This window comes from Kogia breviceps, chromosome 19 (assembly GCF_026419965.1).
Source record: "Kogia breviceps isolate mKogBre1 chromosome 19, mKogBre1 haplotype 1, whole genome shotgun sequence".
In the NCBI taxonomy this organism is placed as follows: domain Eukaryota; kingdom Metazoa; phylum Chordata; class Mammalia; order Artiodactyla; family Physeteridae; genus Kogia; species Kogia breviceps.
The window spans coordinates 33,964,115-33,984,800 of NC_081328.1; the positions used below are offsets into that span (position 1 = coordinate 33,964,115).

The 20,686-nt window shown below is 57.4% G+C and overlaps 1 protein-coding gene across 11 annotated transcripts in view; it reads right to left on the reverse strand.

Annotated features, from left to right (window-relative positions):
• Positions 1–20,686, reverse strand: part of CACNA1G (calcium voltage-gated channel subunit alpha1 G) — a 62,938-nt gene that overhangs the window by 28,022 nt on the left and 14,230 nt on the right. For 6 of the 11 annotated variants that reach the window (XM_059047158.2, XM_059047153.2, XM_059047150.2 and 3 more), the window contains exons 8-14: positions 19,458–20,241; positions 17,174–17,550; positions 4,864–5,015; positions 3,865–4,050; positions 3,653–3,767; positions 3,409–3,564; positions 501–569 (exon numbers count right to left, since the gene is read on the reverse strand). In XM_059047158.2, coding sequence (XP_058903141.1) covers positions 501–569; positions 3,409–3,564; positions 3,653–3,767; positions 3,865–4,050; positions 4,864–5,015; positions 17,174–17,550; positions 19,458–20,241 — 1,839 coding nt within the window. The remainder of the gene's footprint in view (positions 1–500; positions 570–3,408; positions 3,565–3,652; positions 3,768–3,864; positions 4,051–4,863; positions 5,016–17,173; positions 17,551–19,457; positions 20,242–20,686) is intronic. The other 5 variants (XM_067020440.1, XM_059047157.2, XM_059047159.2 and 2 more) reach the window with 1 other exon arrangement.

Below are 20,686 nucleotides of genomic sequence, written 5' to 3' on the forward strand. Positions count from 1 at the left end.
GGAGGCACACACCACCCCCCCCCCTCAACTCCTCCAAAGCCTTGTTCTGAGCTGAGACAGCTTGTGGGGTCTCCAACAGGGGCTCAAGGCAAGGAGGAGAGGAGGGACATCGGGGAGCACGGTCTGCGGCCACAGATCCCGACTTCACTGAGGCCCGACGAGCCAGACTCCTTGGGGACCGCAGTGGAGGTACACCCATGCGGTGTACCACCCACGTGCACACAGAGGATTCTAAGTCCCTTCCTTCTCCGGCCCATCCACTGGTCTGGTGGGATGGATTGGCGCCCTTTGCGGGTGAACAGGGCAGAGGCAAGGAGGCCCTCCCCTCAAATGTCCTCAAGGGGGAAGGGACTTAAAATCAAAGCAAACCTCACGACACCAAGGACCACCATGGCCACCACAGGTTGCACAGCAGCTGAGCGTGGACACAAGCACAGACACGGAGGCAGAATGGGGGCATGGGGCACGGGGGGCATGCCGACTCGTGATCGCATACCTACCCCCTGGGAGTCGACAGGCAGCTGAATACAGCTTAACTGTCCACTCGCATCTTCCCGTTTGCTGATTTCCTACAGGGAGAGGGGGAGGCAGGGGACGGGCGCTGGTTACAGGCGCCGGGCTTTCAAACAGCAGCAGGGTCGAAAGAGGAAGAAAAGGAGGGGTACAAACCCAACAGCGGGGGAAATGAGACATGGGGTGGGGGAGGAGAAGAAAGGGAACAGCATGGCCTTCCAGAATTCAACCACAGGTCCTGGAGCCAGAATGAATCTGAAGGGTGAGGGCAGAGGCCACAGAGATGGGAACAAGGGCAGGGAAGGAGACCGAGCCCCCCCCACCCCATTAATCCTAATAATACCAGCTACCATTCACTGGGCGCGTGGCAGGCATCACACAACTGCTTCATTAACACTAGCTTACCTCCTCTCCAGGTGGGAAGGAGGTGCAGCTAGCACCGTCTTAGAGGAAGCACCTGAGGTTTGGAGAAGTTAAGAAAACTGCCCCAAGTCACACAGAGACTAAGAGATGCATCTGGGCCTCGTACCTGAGTCTCCAGCTCACCTCTCGCCGGCTCTGAAGCAGCCGGCCGGGAGGGTGGGAAGGAGGGGTAGATGGAAGTCAGAGGTGGGGGAGGAGACAAAAGGCCGGGAGCAAGAACAGGCCTCTTCACTCCTAACTCCAAATCAGAATGCTCCTACCAGGATGGGGTGTGACAATAACACTGGGATGATGGCTGCAATGTTGTTTGATGTCAATGAACGGCCTCACACAGGGCCTGCTGCCTGTTCATTTAATTAAGTGTGCGGATGATAAATATACAGGGATTCAGGGCACCGCCCCCTGCAAGTCACAGTATAAACAGCCCAGCTGGCCTGGTTCCCTAGGCCACCCCCTCCTACCTCTTGGCAGGGTGGCAAGGCCAGCAGGGGGCCACCTCCTGCTGGTGACGCCCAACAAATTGGGGGTGGCCACTGCTTCCACTGAAGTAGGTTGCCTCGTTTGTAAAAACAGCAGGTCATCACAACAGCAGAAGCCAGCCTCTTCTGCCAGATGGTGGGGCTCCCTCAGAGCCACATGTGTGCTCCCTGAAACTCCGTACAGCTGAGGGCAGGTGCCTCTGGAGGTGTCCAGGCCACTGGCACTGAGTGACCAACCTCCCCCCTGACCCCGGGGTTTACGGGACAGTGAGAAGCTGGTCCAGCTCCTCTCACGGGCACTTCAGGGCCAGGGCGCTGCCCACCCCCTTGAAAAGGGGTTGATCCTGAGATCCTTTCTCCGTCCCACCCCAGACCCAAAGCATCATGCCCCGAGTGAGACTCTCTCCCAGGCACTTGTCGAGGAGGGTATGGCCCCAGGCCCTGGCCAATCCCTCATGCTGGGGCAGCCACAAGCCCCCAGCAGGGCCAGAGTGACCAGGCCAGGCCCAAAGGCCAGGCTGCTCTCCATTCCCACACGCAGCCTTTGCCGCTGCCTAGCAACCAGGCCGGCTCAGCGGCTCTCGGTTTAACAAGGTGTCTGCTGGAAGGACCAGTGATGGAGGGGGTGCTGCCTGTGCTGGGCGTTTCCAAGACTGCTGAGCTGGCTGAACGGCCACCTGAGGGCGGGAGATAGGCTTGGGGTGTTTTCCATTTCCACAGAGTACCACAGGAATTTTTCTGCGAGAATGTTAGCTGCCAGGAGCTGTGGTTTGGAAGGGGCTGAAGGACCCCTGTCCCCACTCAGCTCCTCTTCCCACAGGCCAAGAGCAGTGGCCAAGTGGTGGGTCTCCATACAGACCTTGATTCTTGAGGGAGCACGCTGGCACCCTTAACCCTTCAGGCCCCAGGGAAACCCCAAATAAATGTCCCATCCCAGGGAGAGTACCAGTGTCCCTCCCTCCCATCAAGAGGCCCAGCCATCACCCAAGGCAGGGCCTGCCTTCCCGACCTGCTGCCCTCCCTGCCACCCAGCGGGGAGGAAATGCAATAATGGGTAACTACGGAATTACAACGGGAGGAGGCCACTGTGGGAGAGATACACCCGCACCCACCAGGCCAGCCCAGCCCACGGGGAAACAGCCTTCCCTTGAAAGGCTGAGAAAGAGTCAGAAAATAGATTTTTGTTTTTCCACCGTGTGCTGGGTATTTATAGACCAGGCCGCAGCGGGAGTTTCCATCCGGGTCACCCGGAGAGAACTGGACCGAGAGCTTCTCCACACCCAACCTGGAGCATTTCTAGGTTGAGTCGACCTGCCCTGTGCTAGGCGCTGGGATGCTGGGCTGGGCCTGGGGCTTGGATGGGAAGAGCGGCTGAGCTAAGGGAGCAGAGCGGGGTGCAGCCCTTCAGGCAGAGGCTGTGTCCTGGCAGGGCAAGGGCGGGATCCATGTAAATCAATATTAATTGATGACGCTGCCTGTGACGAAGGTGATGGAGACTGGGCTGGAAATAGGATGCTCATCTCTGCCATGCCGGCAGCTAATTGGGCTCATTTCTCACCCCGGGCGGCTCAGCCCTGCCCGGGCGCCGGTGGCATCTTCACCAGCTCAGCCAAAGCTCAGATGACTTGCTTGCAAGCTTCCCCCACCCCTCGGCTCAGATGGGTTCCCTCCAGATGTCCCCAAGAGCACCTGTGCTCAGGGCTCCAGCTGCATCGTGTGTCAACACTCATCCCGTCCAGCTCTCTAGGGAAGCACCTAGCCGGCTTTGTGGGGGAAGCCCACTCGGCAGCTAACCTTGGATCCAGAGACGCTCTGCCACCAACAACCACCGGGTCTCTCGAGTGCCGAGGGGCTGCCTGCAACCCAGAACCCCCCGCTCCTAGTTCCCCAGCCTAGTCTGAGGGGCGCATCCCGCAGAACCTCCCTGGACACCACAGCTCCAGCGGGGCCGCCGATTCCTCCTGGAAGTGGACTGCTGAGGGCAGGGGGTTACCTCCGCCTGGAAGCCCTCCACCAGAATGGCAACGAGCAGGTTGAAGAGCACGTAGTTGCCAAAGGTCATGAGGGCGATGAAGTAAAGGGCAGCCCAGGATGACGTGGAGGCCATTCCGTTGTAGAGCACCTTGTTCCAGTCCTCCTGGGTCAGGATCTGCCGGCCGAGGACGGGAGTCAGGGCCTTCACCGGGGAGGGGGGGGCACCCCACCACCCTGCCCACCCTGCCGTGTTACCCTGGCACCTGAAAGACAGTGACGATGGCCCAGAGCAGGGAGTCAAAATTCTTCCGGTCCGGCAGCGTGTCCCCATCCCTCTCAGATGCAAATTTGCAGCCAAAAAGATGCATACCCAGGATGCTGAAGACATGGGAGCCACAGGATGGGGGTCAGGGCCCCAGCACACCCTGCCCCTCAGGCCCTCATCCCGCTGGCACGGATGCCACACCTGCCTCACCTGAAGATGAAGATGAACAGCATGAGCAGCATGCAGAAGGTGGCCACGTTGTCCATGGTCTTCATGAGCACCACCAGCTGCCGCTGCAGCGCCGGCAGGAAGCGCACCAGCTTCAGCACCCGCATCAGGCGGAAGGTCCGCAGCACCGACAGGCCGCCCCCCTGCTGGCCCACGATCTCCCACACGCTGCAAGGGGCGGGGGAGGGGCGGGGGGCCAGAGCCTGAGCCTGAGGCTGAGACCGCTGCATACTCACCCTCCTCCTGCCCCGTCCTTTAGGGGGGCCCAGCAGCACCCGAGGGTCTGGACTGACCAGCGCTGAGAAAGCGGGCAGCAAGGGGCCCTTGGGCCTCCAGGCAGGAGCTCCAACATCTGGGTGACAGCTCGAGCCCTCCCCACCCTCCCCTCTGGGCCAGTCCTCTCCCTCAATCGGCCAAGGCAGCAGCCTCAAGTTATGGAATGTTTGCTTTGTTCTCTTCTAATGAAATTTAAAGCCAATTCCAAAAAAGCAATAAAGCAGTTCTTCTGGCCCAGGGCCTGGGGGGTGTGGGGGGCAGTGGAGCACTTTCCCAAGGTCTTGGAAACCCTGAAGCAAGTTGCCAGCGTCTGCGACAGTCTCCAAGCACTTTGTAAGCAGGGACAGCTGGCTGGGCCTTACACTTCCTCCAACTCCTCTCCAAAGCCAACTCCCCAGTCCTTGCCCACCCCAGGTCTGCATGGGGTCGAAGACAAGGAGTAGAAACGAGAGCAAAGACTTCAGAGGGGCCCAGCCAAAGCAGATAGGAGGCCACGTTCCGCGTGAGCAAGGTAAGGCCTAGGGAGAGGGTGGAGCGCAGCGTTGGGGGCATGGAGAATCCTCAGCTGGGGAAGTGTAGAGCCTGCGGGTCAGTGGGGCCTGATTCCAGATCCCTGCACCCCAGAGGAACAGGCTGTGTGGCTCCTCACCCCGAGCTACCCCGAGGGCATTCCTCAGGCAAGAGGCAGCAGAGGGGCAGTCGTACCTGATGACAACAATGACACCGTCAAAGATGTTGTAGGGGTTCTTGATGTAGCCAAAGGGACCATACACGAGCAGCTTCAGTAGCATCTCCAGGGCAAAGAGGCTGGTGAAGACGATGTTGCTGATTTCCAGGGCGTTGGTGAGCTCCTCAGGCTGGAGGACAGGGTGGGCATGAGGCAGCCAAGGCTTGTCCCTGAGCCCCTCATCCCAGTCCTCCCAAACACCTGGCCACGTGGAGAGGGGGAGAGGGAACAGCAAGCCAGTGGGTGGGAGTCGGGCTGTTGGGAGAGGGGAGTAGTGGTGCCGAATGCTCAGGCTAATGCGGAAGACCCTCCTCCCCCAAAGGGTCCATGAGAAAATGCACTCAGGGGTGGCCACTGCACAAAGCCCCCAGCCCCTGGCCATTTCCAGCTCTGAGTCTCAGACCCTGGGGCCACAGGCTCACGGGAGGCCTATGCTGTGGGTTCTGCCCACCTCCTCCTGGGTGCCCCGAGACGCATCCTGTCCTGTGCTACCACGTCAGCTCAGCAGGCCCAGGCCAGCAGCGCACTGATGCTGGCCGCTACCAGAGGGTGACTGCCAAGACCTCACACACACACGCAGTCACGCGGCCACATGCAAATCACACGGGCTCTACGATTACTCTGTGGACTTGGCAGCCTCCTCTTGGACAACGGTTGACGACGTTGCTTTCTTCCAGATACGTACACAACTGCATACAGGTACACACAAACACACACAAGTGCGTACGTGCACACACACATATACATAAACACACGACCAAGTATACGCACGCAATACCTGCGTGCAGGCACACAGAAGCGTGCACACACAAACACACTGAGGAGCGGAAGGGAGACTCCAGGAAGGGTTGTCACAGATGAGGTGGCACCTGGAGCTGCTACCTGAGTCTAGGACACCCAGCTTAATTCCCCGCCTACCCTGTCAACTCACTGTGTGACTGACCTTCAGCCAGATCCTTAACCTCTCTGGTAATTACTTTTATGCTCCTACCCAGGGTCTGGGGTTGGGACTGAGGATACAACCTAGGGAGGTCATCAGAACTAATGACGAACTTTACTTCGTCTGCTATTCCAGTGCAGAATATTAAGTACCGCCTCCCTTTTAATATTAAGCACCTACTGTATAATCCACCAGGTACTGTAAAATCCACCAGGTATGCAAAAACATGCCAGCTGTGCTCCCCGTCTCCTAGGAGCTCAGAGTCTAGCCGGAAACAAGTTGTACACACACAAAACAGCTGAATAACCACAAGAGACCTTAGATGCTTTGGTGCCAAAATAAATTATCCAGACAGTAAATCCAGGAGTTCAGGAGAGAGAAGGTGAGGGGGGAACATGCTGGGAAAGCCTTAGTCGGGAGGCAGCACTTGAAATGAACTCTGAGGGTGCGTGGGGTCTCTCCAGGCAGAGGGAAGGGGAAGGCGTCCCAGGGTCGAGCCAGGGAATGAGCCATGTGTGGAGAGAAAGGGCGGGGCCTGGCCAGGCTGCAGCTGCAGAGTGAGATCTGATTGGCTCAGTGGAGTCCACTGCCCATCTGATGAGGTGTCTTGAGCACCCAAAAGCCCAAGATCCGTAGTAGCTACTCAAGAAGTTTGAATTAAATAACCAAGTGAAGCCCTTAGTCCATCAGACGTGTCCCCCTGTTTACCCAGCTGCCTCATCTGGCCAGCTGCCCAGGTAGGTCACCCAAGCATGGAGCCAGGCCCTGGGCACCACCAAATGTATCCTAATGGCCCCAATATGTGCGGCCAGCCTGGGTGGGAGGGGGTAAAGCTGGAAGGCAGGGTCTTCTGATTGACTGGCAGGTGAGGGGCATTTGGGGGCTCAACAGCTACTTAGAAGGAGAGAAGCTCTCAGCCCACGGATGGATTCCCTCCAAAGACAGGTCTGGGGAGGAGGGCCTGGGTCAGCAGGTGGGGGGCCGAGAGCCAGCTGTCCAGAGAGCGAGTGGCTGTCGTGGGGGCCAGTGTGGCATGGAGCCCGTTGCTCCAGCAGATCTTGAGTGCGATTTTGCTCTCAGACTGTGAGTGGGGGCATGCCACCTGACCTAGCAAATGGGGTTCACAGGGAGACAGGACCTTTGGTCCCTCCAGCGGGAGCACAGTGCAGGTGGTGGGGAAGGGGCCGTGGTCAGTGAACCTGCCTCCCTGTCACACTGCAGTCTGCCCGGTTGTCCATCCTTGGATTGGATAAAGATGGTAAGCACAGGCCACACTGGTGCGATGCTCTGTAGGTTCCCAGGCTCAACGTGTGTCTCACCTTGTACCATCCACACAACAGCACGCCCACCCTCATTTTGCAGATGAGCAAAAGCGGTCAAAAGATGATGAATGACCAGCACAAAGTCATTGGGCAGGGAGAGCCAGAGAGCGGGACCCAATCCCCCCTGACTCTGAGTCCAATAATACTAGGCTGTCAGGATCCAAGAGTGCAGTGAGGGGCCTGTGAACCCAGACACGGGGATGGACTGAATATGTAATGTGTCTTCTTACATATAGAAAATTATATTTCACATGAACGTAGATGTATGAATAAAGAATGAGTTTGAAAGCATAACGGAGGTGCATGTATAATGGGTGAATTTTATGGCATATAAATCATACATCCAAAAAAAGCTTGCAGAAACAAAAATTAATAAAATAGTGAAAGCACTATAGCTTTTGCTATCATGTATTTACTTAATTAGTGAATGCTTAAAGTACAACTACTACCAGGCGTGTGGAGGAGGGGTGTTCTCACCGTTTCCTGGTGTTGTCTACAGGGCTTATGACAGTCTGTACCTGAGGGCTCACAGATACACACAGACACACACTCACCCGCCAGCGCACCAACCAAGAGCCTCATCAGAAGGATGGCGCGGGCTCCCCCAAGGCCTGCGTCACTGCCCTCGTAAAGGATTGGCGGCAAAGCCTGGAGCTGCAGCGCGCGCAGCCAGCCTCCAGGAGGCAGTGGGACCCAAGAAGCAGGTCGAAAGGAGGGCCTGGCACTCTCCCCCCTTGCCCCACCCCCGCCTTCCCTCTCTCTCCTCGCTGCACACACTTAGGGGCAATGACTATTCCCTTCCAAGGCTCCGGTATCCCCCATGATCCATGGGAAAAAAGTCCTCCTCCCCCAGACAGCCAGGCCTGTCCAAGTTACTAAATTGGAAGCTGGGAATGTTCTGCAAATGCAGGACGAGGACACAGAGCCTCAGTCTTAGCAACACCGTTGCCCCAGGGACCAGAGCCGTGATCACAGCCACTGCAGCTGCAAAGGGACGGGGTGGGAGCCAACTTCTGCTAGGGCCCTCCACGGGCCCTGCACTGCTACTACCTTCCTCCTAGGAGTTAATTTCCTCCCTGTGCACACCAAACAAGGGAGGGATGTGGGCTTCCTTGACGGCAGGGAAACTGAGGCTCTGAGGTGTGGTGACTCGATGGAGGTCACAACACTCACTTAGGAAGGTGCTGAGCAAGGTGCATCTGCACGCCTCTCCACACCTCTCCATGCTGTTGCCCCCGCCACACACCCAGACAGCCCACACAGACTCACACAAACCCATCAGGCTGCCAGGTAGTCCCTTCTCTGGTCTAGGCTGCATCCTCCCTTCTGTTCACGAAGGTGAAGGCTCAGTAGGGGCTTCTGCAAGCGGAGGCCAGGCAGCCTGAGCTTCTCCCCCCAAGAGGCCCCAGGCTCTTCTCTGTGCTGACGCTAACTGTAAATCTCCCATCTTCCATCTCCCAATGCTTTCCCTCCCCTTAGCCTGTCAGCTTGGAGTAACTGGGCCCCAGGTAAGCTGCTCAATACTTCCCAGCCCCAGGAGCCCCCTGAAACCCAGGGCACCTCCATCCACTAACCCTTAAAGTGCTCATGGTATGCACAACACTGCTAAGAGGGGGTGGAACCTGAATGCGGGAGACCTGCCACCTCGGAGACTTTGCACCTGGGTGACCTCAGGCAAGTCCTTTAACCTTGCTGGTTCCCAGTGGTCTCTTCTATTAAACAGGGTAACACCTCCTTGTGACGAGGCTGCCCTGCCAGATATAGGAGTTACAGCCTGTGAAAACACCCAGGCCAGGGTCCTGCTCAGGTGGCCCCGTGGGCACCGACAGTGGCACCAGTCCTCTCACGTGGCAGGACAGAGTGTCTGCAAGGCCGAAGCTAAGCGCCACGTGTGGGCAGACACCGGGAGGGCCCCAGGAGCTCAAACCGGTTGAGGTCAGTGGGCCAGTGGGGAGGAGAACTCCCGTGGAAGGCATCCCCGGCCAGAGCGGTGCGAGCAAAGGAGCAGAGGAGGGAACGTGCAGGGCGTACTCCAGGACCAAGGGTCAAGTGTCTGCCCTGGTCAGAGGGTGGGAGGGACCGCTGGGGAGCAAGGCTGCCAGGTAGGTGGGGCCCAGCCTGAATGGCCTTGACTCTGCTCCCCGACTCGACTTAGGCTGGACTTGCCTCTGCCCATGAAGCTGCCATTGAGGCTTCTGGGGGGAGGCAGGAGATGTGCAAAGCAGTCTATGAAGAAGATTAATCTGCTGCAGTAGTGGCAGTGTGCGGATGGCTTGGAGAGACAAAGAGATGGAGACCAGTTAGGGGATACTGCAGCGGTCCAGGCGCGAGGCCTGAGAGCCGCCTCTGGCAGACAGGGATGTGCCTTTGGAAGGGAAGGTGCAAGGCGGGGACAAGCCAGACCAGACCTGAGGAGAGGCCTATACGAGTCACCCCAACCCCGCCAAGCTACACCTTCGCCCCCCATCTCCTCGGCTGCCACCTGTTCCACGGACCCTGAAATCTCTGCTCCCCAATTCTGACTCCTCAGCTCACCTCACCTCTGCCTTTGGCAGTCTTGCCTGCTGATCCCACACCCAAAAGGGCTGGTCCAGGTGGGCCTCAGTGATGGGGTGAGGGTCAGTGGGTCAGTGGGACCTCCGCCCTCCTCCTCCTCCTCCTCCTCCAAGGAGGTGTGAGAAATCAGGGCACGCCTGGGAGGCGGGAGGTTTCTGGGAGACCTCACAGGTCTCATCATACAGATCGTGGCCTTGCTCTTCGCCGTCCCCCTGGAAGCACTCTAGCTTGGAACGTCGCCTCTCTCTCCTCGTTCTTCTAGCCCCTCATACCCGCTGGGCCCACTGTTAGGTGTCACTGTGCTCCAGTGCCTCGTAACTAGTGGTACTTTAGCCCCTCCCCCTGGTCTCCTGCCAGCTCCCCAGGGGAACACACGAGCCAAGTAAGTGCAAGGCACCCACAGTGCTCGCTCAGCTTGCAGACAGTCAACCCAAAGCTTCTGTGACTTAAAATTTTGGATCTGTGGCCCCTGCCCCTCACTGGCCTGCACAGTCCCTTGCCCAGTTGTGGTGGACCGTTTAAAGGCTGCCCTCAGGCCACAGACCTCAGAGGGCTCCTCCTGTCTTGCCAGCTCCAGCCCAGGTAAGTCCCCACCCCCTCTGTGTCTCTGCTGCAGCTGTCGAATTGCTGAGCTTTGCTAGTCACGAACCTGTGCTGACCTGATGGGAGAATAACCGGCTGGGAGACAAAGGGCCGCTCTGTGCCAGTATTCATCTTCCTCTATTGTTGGATGTCCATCTTTCACCCCCAAGAGCTGCCTCAGACCCTTTCCCTCTCCTCGGCCCCCATCCCCACTCCCAACCTGGCCTCCTGCTTCATGGGGCTCCACTTCCCTCCCCCACAGCGCTCTGTATCCTGCAACCTACTCACCTCTCTTCCCTCCTGGAAGGCAGCCAGCCCCTCCTCCATCCACACCTCCACCCCACGCCCCCCTGGACTCCATTTCATTCCATCAGTTGTCCCTGTTTCCCTCACTTCTCCAATATCCCTTCCCCTGCCTAAAAGCAGAAACCTTCGCATGGATCCAGGCCTATTCACGCCTGAACCCCAGGCCCCACCAGTCCAGCTCTCTCCAAGAACCCTCTTCCCAGCCCTCCTCTTCTGCATGCCTGGGCAGTACCTGAGCCTGCTGCAAGCCCCTCCTGCCTGATGACTACCTCCCTCTACTTCCCTGACCCTGTGCCAGCCACCTCCTGCCCTCTTAGGGCTCTTCTCCCTCTCCGCTGCCTTTCTCCCCTCAGACCAACATTCCTGAGTTCAGCAGAACCCACCTCCCCCCTGGGCTCCCCGCCTCCTCCATCTCCCACCTCTCCAGATGTCACTGGGGTGTGGACAATGCAAAACAATCTCCTTCCAAGCCTTGGTTCCTCAACCAGAGAGCCAACCTGCCTGACAGCCTTCCCAGGATGGCCCACGGCCAGCTCAAGGGTGGCAAGTCCAAAACAAACCCTCTCACCCCCTCTCCCAAACCTGCTCCTTTCCCGACTTCCCAGCTCCATCCCTCTCCAGGATTCAGTTTTGGAACCTAGGAGTTACCTAGGATTTATGCCTGCCATTCATCCCTCTAGCAGCAGGTGCCCGGGCTCACAGACCTTGGCAATGGAATGGTTGTGCCCCCACCCACTCGTTCTATTCTCCCTCCACCATACTGGGGGCCCTCATTGCCTCTGATCTGAACAATAGAAATAGCCTCCGGGTCCCTCCCCCAAACCAGCCCACACCTAACTGGAAACTCCAGCTTCCACAGCACTGCCGGACTCACTTCACTGCTGCTCAGACAACTCGGGGTGGGGTGGGGGAGGCAACACGACGGTCCTTCAGAGCATCCTATGCCTCCCTGTGCATTCCCAGGCCAGGCTGCCAGAATCCCCCCCGGTCCCTCCACCGGAACCCTCTGCTCCTGGCCTCAGCTACCAATCCCACTTATCTTTCAAGGCCACCCTCAAAAGCCACCTCCTTCAGGAAGCCCTCCGAAATCCCCCATCTGGGTGTAAACATCTGTCCTGTCCCCAGAAGTCTCCCTTACGGCATTTGGCATAATCATCCATGAAGCAGAATGACTTTTCTGCTGGAACCTAAGTTTCTTGGGTGCTCCTGGCACTGCCCCCACCCCCATTCTATTCTAAAGTGCTGTGCACAGGAAGTGCTCCCCATGCTTGCTGAATTGGGGGAGTCTTAGAGCCAGATGACACCTGGAGGAATGTGAGCACCCCTTTTGCTGGCCATCTCCAAAAGAGCGCCCTTCTCCGTCCCACATCTGGAGAACCTTTGAAAGTCTGGGACCAGGGCAACTGTAAAAGATCATCCCCCCAAGTCTTGCTTGGCCCCCAGCCCCAGCTCCTCTGCCTGGAGGCCAAGGACTCCTGGGAGGCCCAAGGAATAGGACAGGTGTCTGTAAACCCCTGTCCTCGAAGGCCACACTGGAGTATCCATGCCTGTGTCTATCTTCTGGGAAAAGGGTCCCAGCTTTCAGCAGAATCCAAAAGGAGCCTGTGAATGCCCTCCAAGTTAAGACCTACCACATCTGGACTCTCCCCCACCCTACCCCACTCCCAGCTTCCCTTGCCTTGAACAGCTGACTTCACTCACTTATAAATAGAAACCCTCCCTGGACATGTATCTAGAGTGACAGGATGGGGAAACAAGCAGAATCATCACCTGCCCTGTCCTCTCCTGGCCTGAAAGGCTGTGTATTTTGGACCCTCCCTCTCTCTTCTCTGCAGGCCAGGAGACCACTGGGCTGTGTCCCCTACCCACCTCCCCACATGCTGTTGTCCCTCTTCTAGAATATGAGGTTGGCCCCTGCCCTCAGCAGCCCCAAACTAGGAAGGGGGTGATTCGGAAGCTCCTGTGTCCTTAAGACCCCATTCTCCTGGAGGGGACTTGCCCCCGCGCGTACTCAGGCAGAGACAGGTTCCAGGAGACAACCTCTCTTCTGTGCTCCAACAGCACGCTGGATGTCCCCCAGGCACCTTGTACGCAATGCCCTCCAGCCCAACTCTGCACAAGCCCCAGTGCTCCCCCCTGAAGCAGAAACCTGGGTGTCATCCTCGCCACCTCCTCCCCACAGATATCCAACTGGTATTGAGTTCTACAGATTCAGCCACCTGCCAGCTCTCCCCAGCCCTCTTCTCTCTGTCTCCAGGGACAGAGATGTATGAACTGGCCAGACCACTGCAGTAACCCTCTGGTGGGCCTCCCTGCCTCCTGTCTCCCTCTCCCTTCTACTCCCCACGTGGCTTCCAGAGGCCTTTTCATAGAACACAAACACATATCATGGACCTGCTTAAAACTTTTTGGGGGAACCTGTCACCTTCAGGATAAAATAAATCCAAACTCCTTCCTATGCCTCTCAGGACCTAGCTCTGAGTTTTTTTCCAAACTCATCTCTTGTTACTTGCCCATCCCAGCCCCCACCCAGTGCCCTATTCATTCTGAACTCCTTATAAATCTCTTCGTTCTTGTGTCTGGTGCCTCTGGCCCTTCCCCATGCTGTGCCCTACCCTCTACCCTTCACTAGCTACTTCCCACTCTCCATTCAAACTCAGCTCTTAGGTCACGTGCTACTGAAGCCCTCCTTGAATCCTTTCCCCAGTCCGGGTCATGGGCTACTCCTCCGTGCATCCTTTCCAAGCACGTATTACATCACGTTAGTGTGACTGTTTACTTGTCGGTGAGGTCTTTGAGAGGACGGACAGAGTGCCTCGGCCCAGTGTTGTACTGGAGCATCTGGTTGTGCACCTCTCTTCCCAACTCCACATGCAGTGACATCACATTGGTAGCTTGAAATCAGCCATAGTGGAAGCATTTACACCATGGAAATTGGCAAATACTGTAAACACCACAAATCAGGACAATTTTTTCTTTTTAAATGGCTGGTTATTAAACATTTATCAGCATGCCACTGCTTAGGCGCAACTCTGATGCACAGAAAATGTGTGTGAAATGGATGGATGGATGGATGGATGGATGGATGGATAGTTCACAAGTTCCCTGTTCCAGGCACTGCCCCCTAGTGGATGGGGCACACACAAGCCCGCCCTCCGTCAGATCACACTTCCGATCTGAAGTTATATTCTTTTTTTATAACAGTTTTTTTTTTTTTCTTTTTTTTTTGCAGTACGTGGGCCTCTCACTGTTGTGGCCTCTCCCGTTGTGGAGCACAGGCTCCGGACGCACAGACTCAGAGGCCATGGCTCATGGGCCCAGCCGCTCCGCGGCATGTGGGATCTTCCCAGACCGGGGCACGAACCCGTGTCCCCTGCATCGGCAGGCGGACTCTCAACCACTGCGCCAACAGGGAAGCCCTGAAGTTATATTCTTGCTCCCTCCTCAGAGTCCTGTGTCTTTGTCCTCCTCACCAGCATCTCTGCACAAACTAGCCCTGCCACTTCTCTGCCAGCTGGTGGGTTAAGGGGTGGGAAAAGCAGGAGAGTGTGGACAGCATGGGGCCCACCTCGGGTAGGGTGGGGTATGACAAAATGGATGCTACCTTGGTCAAAAGGTTGGTAGAGAACAGCAGGAGTATGACTGTTCTAGGCAGGAAAACCGAATGATGGGTAAGATAGGTGACAGTGGGAGAGGACAGGTCTGGAAAGGGCACCAGCAACAGGCTGGGCTCCTCCCCCAGCGAAGCACCAGCAACACCCTCTCCAGTGTCCAAGAGTCTGATCAACACCAAGATCAATGGATACAACTACCTCATTAAGAGCACTGCAGGGAAACCATGAGCCTCTGGCCCTCGCCTCTGAGCATCTGCAGACGCTCTTCCTTGCTGTGTCTCTCAGCTCTCTTGCTCAACTGGCTCCTCCTCTCCTTCATCTGAGGCTCCATCGGAGCCTCTGTCTCCTGGTCCCTGCTCCGTCTATCCTTGTTTGCATCAGGGTCTTGGTCTGTCTTTGGCTCCCTCTCCGTATCTGTCTCTGTCACCCCTACATCTCTGTGCCTCCACCTGTCTCTGTCTCCTCCCCCTGAGTCTCCATCTCCCTCTCTATATCTCTGACCTTCTTGCCTCTGTGTCTCTGCCTTCCTGTCTTTTTATCTCTCTCCTCCTGGGTCTCCATCTTGCTCTCTGTGCCCCCATCTCCCTATTTCTGTCTCTCTCTCCCTTTCTCTTTCTGTCTCCCTCTGTGTCTCCATATCCCCCTCTGTGTCTCTGTCTTTCGCCTCCATGTCTTCTTGCACTCTTCCCTGCCCCCCCTCAGCCTGCTCAGGCTCGGGGACCCAGATGGCGGGACATTCATGCGGCAGTGCCTGCAAGCACAGGGCCACGGCTGCTTCTGGGATTTTCTACCGCTCCCAGCCCCTGAGCCTGCCGGGGCCGCAGTCAGTCCTTTGCCTGGCCTGCTGGTGACTCTCACTCACCCCTATGGGGCCCTCGGCAACCAGGTATTGGGACAAACTCCTCCCTGGAGCAGACATTGTGCCACCACTGAGTGGGGACTCCCTGCTGCTGAGGACTTGGGAGGCTGTCCCCCGCTTTCCTCAGGAACTTGGATAAGGAGATGTTGCAGGCACCGTGACTGATTGCTATTACTTCTTCCCCAAGGGGGTGTCCTTCTTGATGTCTAACTGAAAGCCCTCTTGCTGCAGCTTCATCTGCCCTCAGTCTCTGTGACTCAGCTTCTTTCCAGCACAGTCAAAGCCTCCACCAGCAGCCGAGGAGGTGCCCCCGGGGGGAGGGGCATCTGACCACAGCCAGAACTGGGGTAAGGGAGAGGAGGCTGAGATTCAGGCTCGGGAGCTGGCGTAGTGGGAGCTTAGGAGCTGCCGCCACCTGGATCGCGGCAGCAGAAAATGCCGCCACAACCAGCCTGACAGAGCAGAGCACCCCTCCCCAGGAGGCTGGCTGAGCAGGCGTGAGCCACACACACCCACGCCCCATGGGCCCAGACACAACACACCCACCAAAGTGCCATACTCCCCACCTGCTGACCCTGTAGCCGGTGTCCTTGCCCGCCTCCACCTCACCTCCATAGAAAAGGAACAGGGTATAGCCGGCTGGGTGGGGGTCATTGAGCCAAAAGGAAGGGGCGTCAACATGGTTGATGGCGATGGGGGAGGGGCTGGGGTGCACCCGGCTGGACAGGGCAGTTGGGGTAGGAGCTGAGTGGGGTGGACGGTAAGGGAATTCAGAACCCCCTGAAAAGTGAACATCTCACGTTTGCTCCAGCCGGGCTTGGACCTAGGATACCCAGCCTCGACTCAGACCCACTCCCCGCACTGCCCCGTGGCCCCGCCCAGCGGAGCCCAGGCCCCGCCCCATGGTTGCCCCACCCCTGCCCCACCCGTGCGTGCGTGCGTGCGTGCGTGCGTGCTTGCGCGCCCACTCCACACCTCTGGCTCCACGTGCCTGTTCCCATTAGGTTGGGGCAGTACCTGGCTTCGGTCGGTACCAGGGAAGGTCTGGCAGCCCTGACCCTCCCTGAGCCCCAGGACAGTGAGAACACCCAGGGGAGAAAAGCACAGAAGGGCCTGTGAACCGCCGCAGGACCTGCCTGCTGGCCTCCCTCGTTTCCCAAGAATCTGACAAGGGGGTGACCTGGAAGGCCAAGTTGGGGGGAAGGGCTGCCTTCTGAAAGGATTCCTGTGGGGAATTAAGCCATAGCCGTTTGTGAGGCCCCATGGTACCTGCTCCCACCTCCAGTGTGGGAGTGGGGTCAGTGGGGTTCCCCAGCCACCAGCTCTGTTCTTGCACAGCTCAGCGAGAGAAGACAGCCTCCTCCCCCTCAGCCCAGATCCCATTGCCGGCTGCCGCCAGCCGCGCAAAACAAGCCTGCTTCCTCTTCCACATGACAGCCCTTCAAATATTTGAAGACAGCTCGCCTGTCCCTGCTGAGCCTCCTCTTCTCCTGACTAAACATCCAGGTTCTTAGAACGATTCCTCAAGCGCAATGGTTTCAAGTCCCCTCACCATGCTGGGAGCTCTCTTCCACCCAGAGCCGCCCTCCCCGTTCACAGCACGGCTCCCAGAACAGAGGCCAAGAGCAGATGGCCTCCCTCCCTACCCCGCCCAGGGGCAGGCTCCAGCCCTCCACTCCTCACCTCTACCTGCACAGCCCCCTGCTGCCTCCAGTCAATCACACCCCTAATTACTGAGTCAGGTGAATGCCCGGGGGCCCAGCCCACCCCCTGTATGTGACTTGTCCCTCCAAAAAGGCCTTGCCCACATCTGATGCTCATCACTCATTTAAATCCTTTAAAGCCCACCTCCTCTCAGAAGCCTTCCCAGATAAAACACACCCAGCTCAGACCCTGCCCCTGCCCTGGGCAACCTCCACACTGGGAGACTGTATGACATTCACTGGCTTTCACGCTCCAAAGAGTCCCCACGCATTGGTGCATCTCCCTCCTGTCCTCCTCCCTGCCGTGCAAGCTAGCAGCATGGAGAGGAAACTGAACACGGGATGGGAGGGAAGGAAGGTAGAGGGTCCCCAGCCCCAGGGACCATGCCCTTGCCCGTGTCCCTACCTGCTCGTGGTACTCGATGCCCATGCTGAGTGTGTTGACCAGGATAGCAATCATGATTCCCCGACCAAAGTACTTGCTGTCCACAATCTTCCGAAAGGTGTCACAGATCAGCCTCCAGAAGGACAGCACAGAGTTGGGCTCCACGTCCAGCCCCAGGCTCCGTCGACGCCACCTGTGGGGATTCTGGCGGTCACTGTGCTGGGCGTCCTGTGTGAACTCATAAACTGCCTCGCTGTCTGAGTCAGGCATCTCGTGGCCGGCGAGCTCCACCTCCCCTGCCCCAGTCCGGACACAGTAGGGACAGCTGTCTGGGCCACAGGCTCCACTGTCTGCCTTCAAGCAAGGGCTGGAGATCCTGCAAGAGCTTTGGCAGGTGCCTGGGACAGGAGAGTAGAGGTTAGAGACTCCGGGGTTTCCAACTTGGGGTCACCCTTCCCTCAGAGTGTGTATAAAATGAGTGGGGGAGCTTGGGATTCTTTCAGTGATGGGCGTGCTGGGCACTTGGTGGGCAGGGGTGCTGAATGACTTGCATTGTGGGCGATCCTGAGTAATAGAATGCCCCCAAATGCCAATAGCATCCTACTGACAGTCACTGCTGGTTGTCCTAGGGTTTGTGCGGGTCACGTAGGAGCCTTCAGGAAGGAGCCTAGACCATCTTTCCTTCCCAAGGAAGCCAGCCCTGCATTAACACTGCTTTAAGTAGCATTTTCCAAGGGGTCCTTAAGACACACGCCCGTACATGTGTATTCATGTATGTTCTCACACCAGACACACACACATGTGCACTAGACACATACTCGCATACATACATGTACTGTGTACATACGCATACAATTTATGAGTCATATATACATGCACAGCCAAACACAAGTGTGCACAGACCCATACATATCACACGGTGCATGTGTGCCAGGCATGTGCACACATGGGTGTGCATACACACCAGACAAGAGCACCACCCCGTGTGCATGGACATGCACCTATACACATCAGACACGTGTGGACACATGAACACCAGACACGTGCATGCAGACGGGCACATACACACACCAGACACCTTCATGCACACACACGCACGCGCGCACACACACACACACACACACACCCCAGACTGCGCACGTGCATGTACACCGTGACCTATCCCAAGACACCGATGTCCATTTAAATACAGCTTTGACCATAGACAGTGAGAGCTGAAAGGAACCTCAGAGACTACCCAGAGAAAGCATGGATTTGAAGACGCCTGGCTCGGGGCCCAGCCCTTCTGCCTGCATGCAGGAGGACATCAGTAAACACCACTGACAGCTATGATGGTCCCAGCCCTGCCTTCTACACAGAAGGAAATAGAACCATGCGTGTGTGCGGCTGGCTGGCGCCCCTTGGCAGGGTAGTAGAGGAGCTGGCACAAGAACCCTTCCCACTGCATTCTGTGATGGCACCTTCCTGTCCCAGCCCACATTCCCACATAACAGCCCACAAATATCCCACTTCTCCCACGTGCCACATCCTTCCTGAAACACAGGCCCTGGGCTTCGGCTACAGTAAGTCTGTCTGTGGAGGAGGGCGTGCCACCCCTGCCCGACTGGGGGATGCCCCCAGGTGCAAGCATCTCCCTTCCCCACGACACTGGGCGTTCCACCCGTCAGCCTAGCAGCCCCTGAGGACTTGCTGCACCGAGCCCCAGGTCTCGCTATGGGGATGGAGTGACACTCGTGTTTACAAGAGTGCCCTTAGCATGGGACATGGTGCTCACCACAATCACACACCGTTTCCCCCCTCGGAACCTGCAGCAAGGACTATAGAGTGTGGGCCTCCGAGTCAGAGGGCCCTGACTCCACCCCTCACCAATGGCACAGCCTCGGGCAAGTCACACAACCTCTCCAAGCCTCCTTTGTCCCATCAGTAAAATGGGGATGATAAGAAAGTTTATCACTTAAACTGATGAGAGGCTCCAGTGGGGTTTTGCCTGAGAAGCATGTGACAGGCACACCGCAATCCGTCAACAACTGCAAACAGCATAGAGCAGAGCACATAGCAGGCGCTCGTTACATGAGAGCTGTTGTCATTATTACAATGTAGGAATTATGATTCCCATTTTAACAGATGAGAAAACTAGGGCTCAAAGAAGCGATGTGACTAGCTGAAGGTCGCAACGCCAAGAGTTGCAGAATGTGAATCCAAGCCCTGCCCTTCTGACTCCAGATGCCCCAGTCCTGCCTGGGATGGGAATATCACCAGGTCCCTGGGTGAGGGGCACCAACGTGCCCCCACCCAGAGTTCTCACCTGTACTCTGTGTCTCCAGCAGCTTGTGCATAGAGCTGTAGGGCCTGGGTGGGATGTTGAGGCTGGTGAGGGTGGGGGGTCCAGAGGTGGGGGCCACCTCCATCAGCGCCTTCTCTTTCAGCATCGCTGGTGGAGGGCTGGTGTGCATGGTGGGGTACACCTTCCCACCGCCCCCAGTCCTGCCCGACGCTTCAGATGGCGACCTGGGAGGGGGTGCCTGGCAGCGGACTGGCTCCAAATGGCAGTCAGCATGGTAGAAGCTGTGCACGGACTCTGCGCCCCCTGGAGGTCCCCCGGAGAGGGCGAGTGTCGAGGGTGGTGGCAGCATGAGCCGGCGAGATCCATGAGCGTCCTTGTCCTGGATCTGTGGGCTGGCCCGGGGGACCCGTAGCGTCCCATTGCCCAGGTGGTAGTGGTGGTGATGGTGGTGGTGATGGTGCACCAGGTGGTGGACGGACGGACGGCGGTGGGAACGGGAGCAGCTGCCGCTGGGCTGGGCTTCCTGGTTCCCGCGGGGAGCTGGGCTGCTCAGCAGCCCGGCCCGCACGCCCGCTGCCCGGGAGGCCTGGGCCAGCCTTCGGGCTGCTTTCCGGAGGATGTACACGAGGTACTTGAGCAGCTCCTCATAGCAGCTGCCCGGCTCGGAGAAGCTGGCCAGGGTGCTAGCGTTGGAAAGGAACCGCACGCGCTGCTCCCGCATCAGCTGGCTTTCCCGCTGCTTGGTCTCTGAGAACTGCGTGGCAATCACCACCAGGCAGAGGTTGATCATGAAGAAGGAGCCCACCTATGGGGGTGGGGACAACAAGAGGAGACAGCCTGAAGGAAAGGGAATCACAGTGCCAGCCACTGAGTACAGCGCTCCCTATGTGCCGGGAGCTGGGCTCAATAATTGTCCAAGCATCATCCTGTTTTATTCTCATAACAATCTCAAGAGGTGACGCCTTTATTGTCTCCATTTGACAAGTGAGGAAACTGGGGCTCAGAGAGGTTGAGGAATTTGCCCAGCTAAAGCACAGCAAAGCTTAGACTTGAACCAACCTCTATGGAATTCCGAGGTATTGCTATTGATCATGAGGTTATCTGGCAAGGATATCTCCCAAACTCCCTCTGAGATTCTGAGCACCCCCTCCCCAATTCCTATTAGGAGTTAGAGAAGGCTGTGGAAATGAATGCTATCTTGGGGACATGGGGTTTTCACATTGGGTTGAGCTTTTGAGATCTTGGCCAAA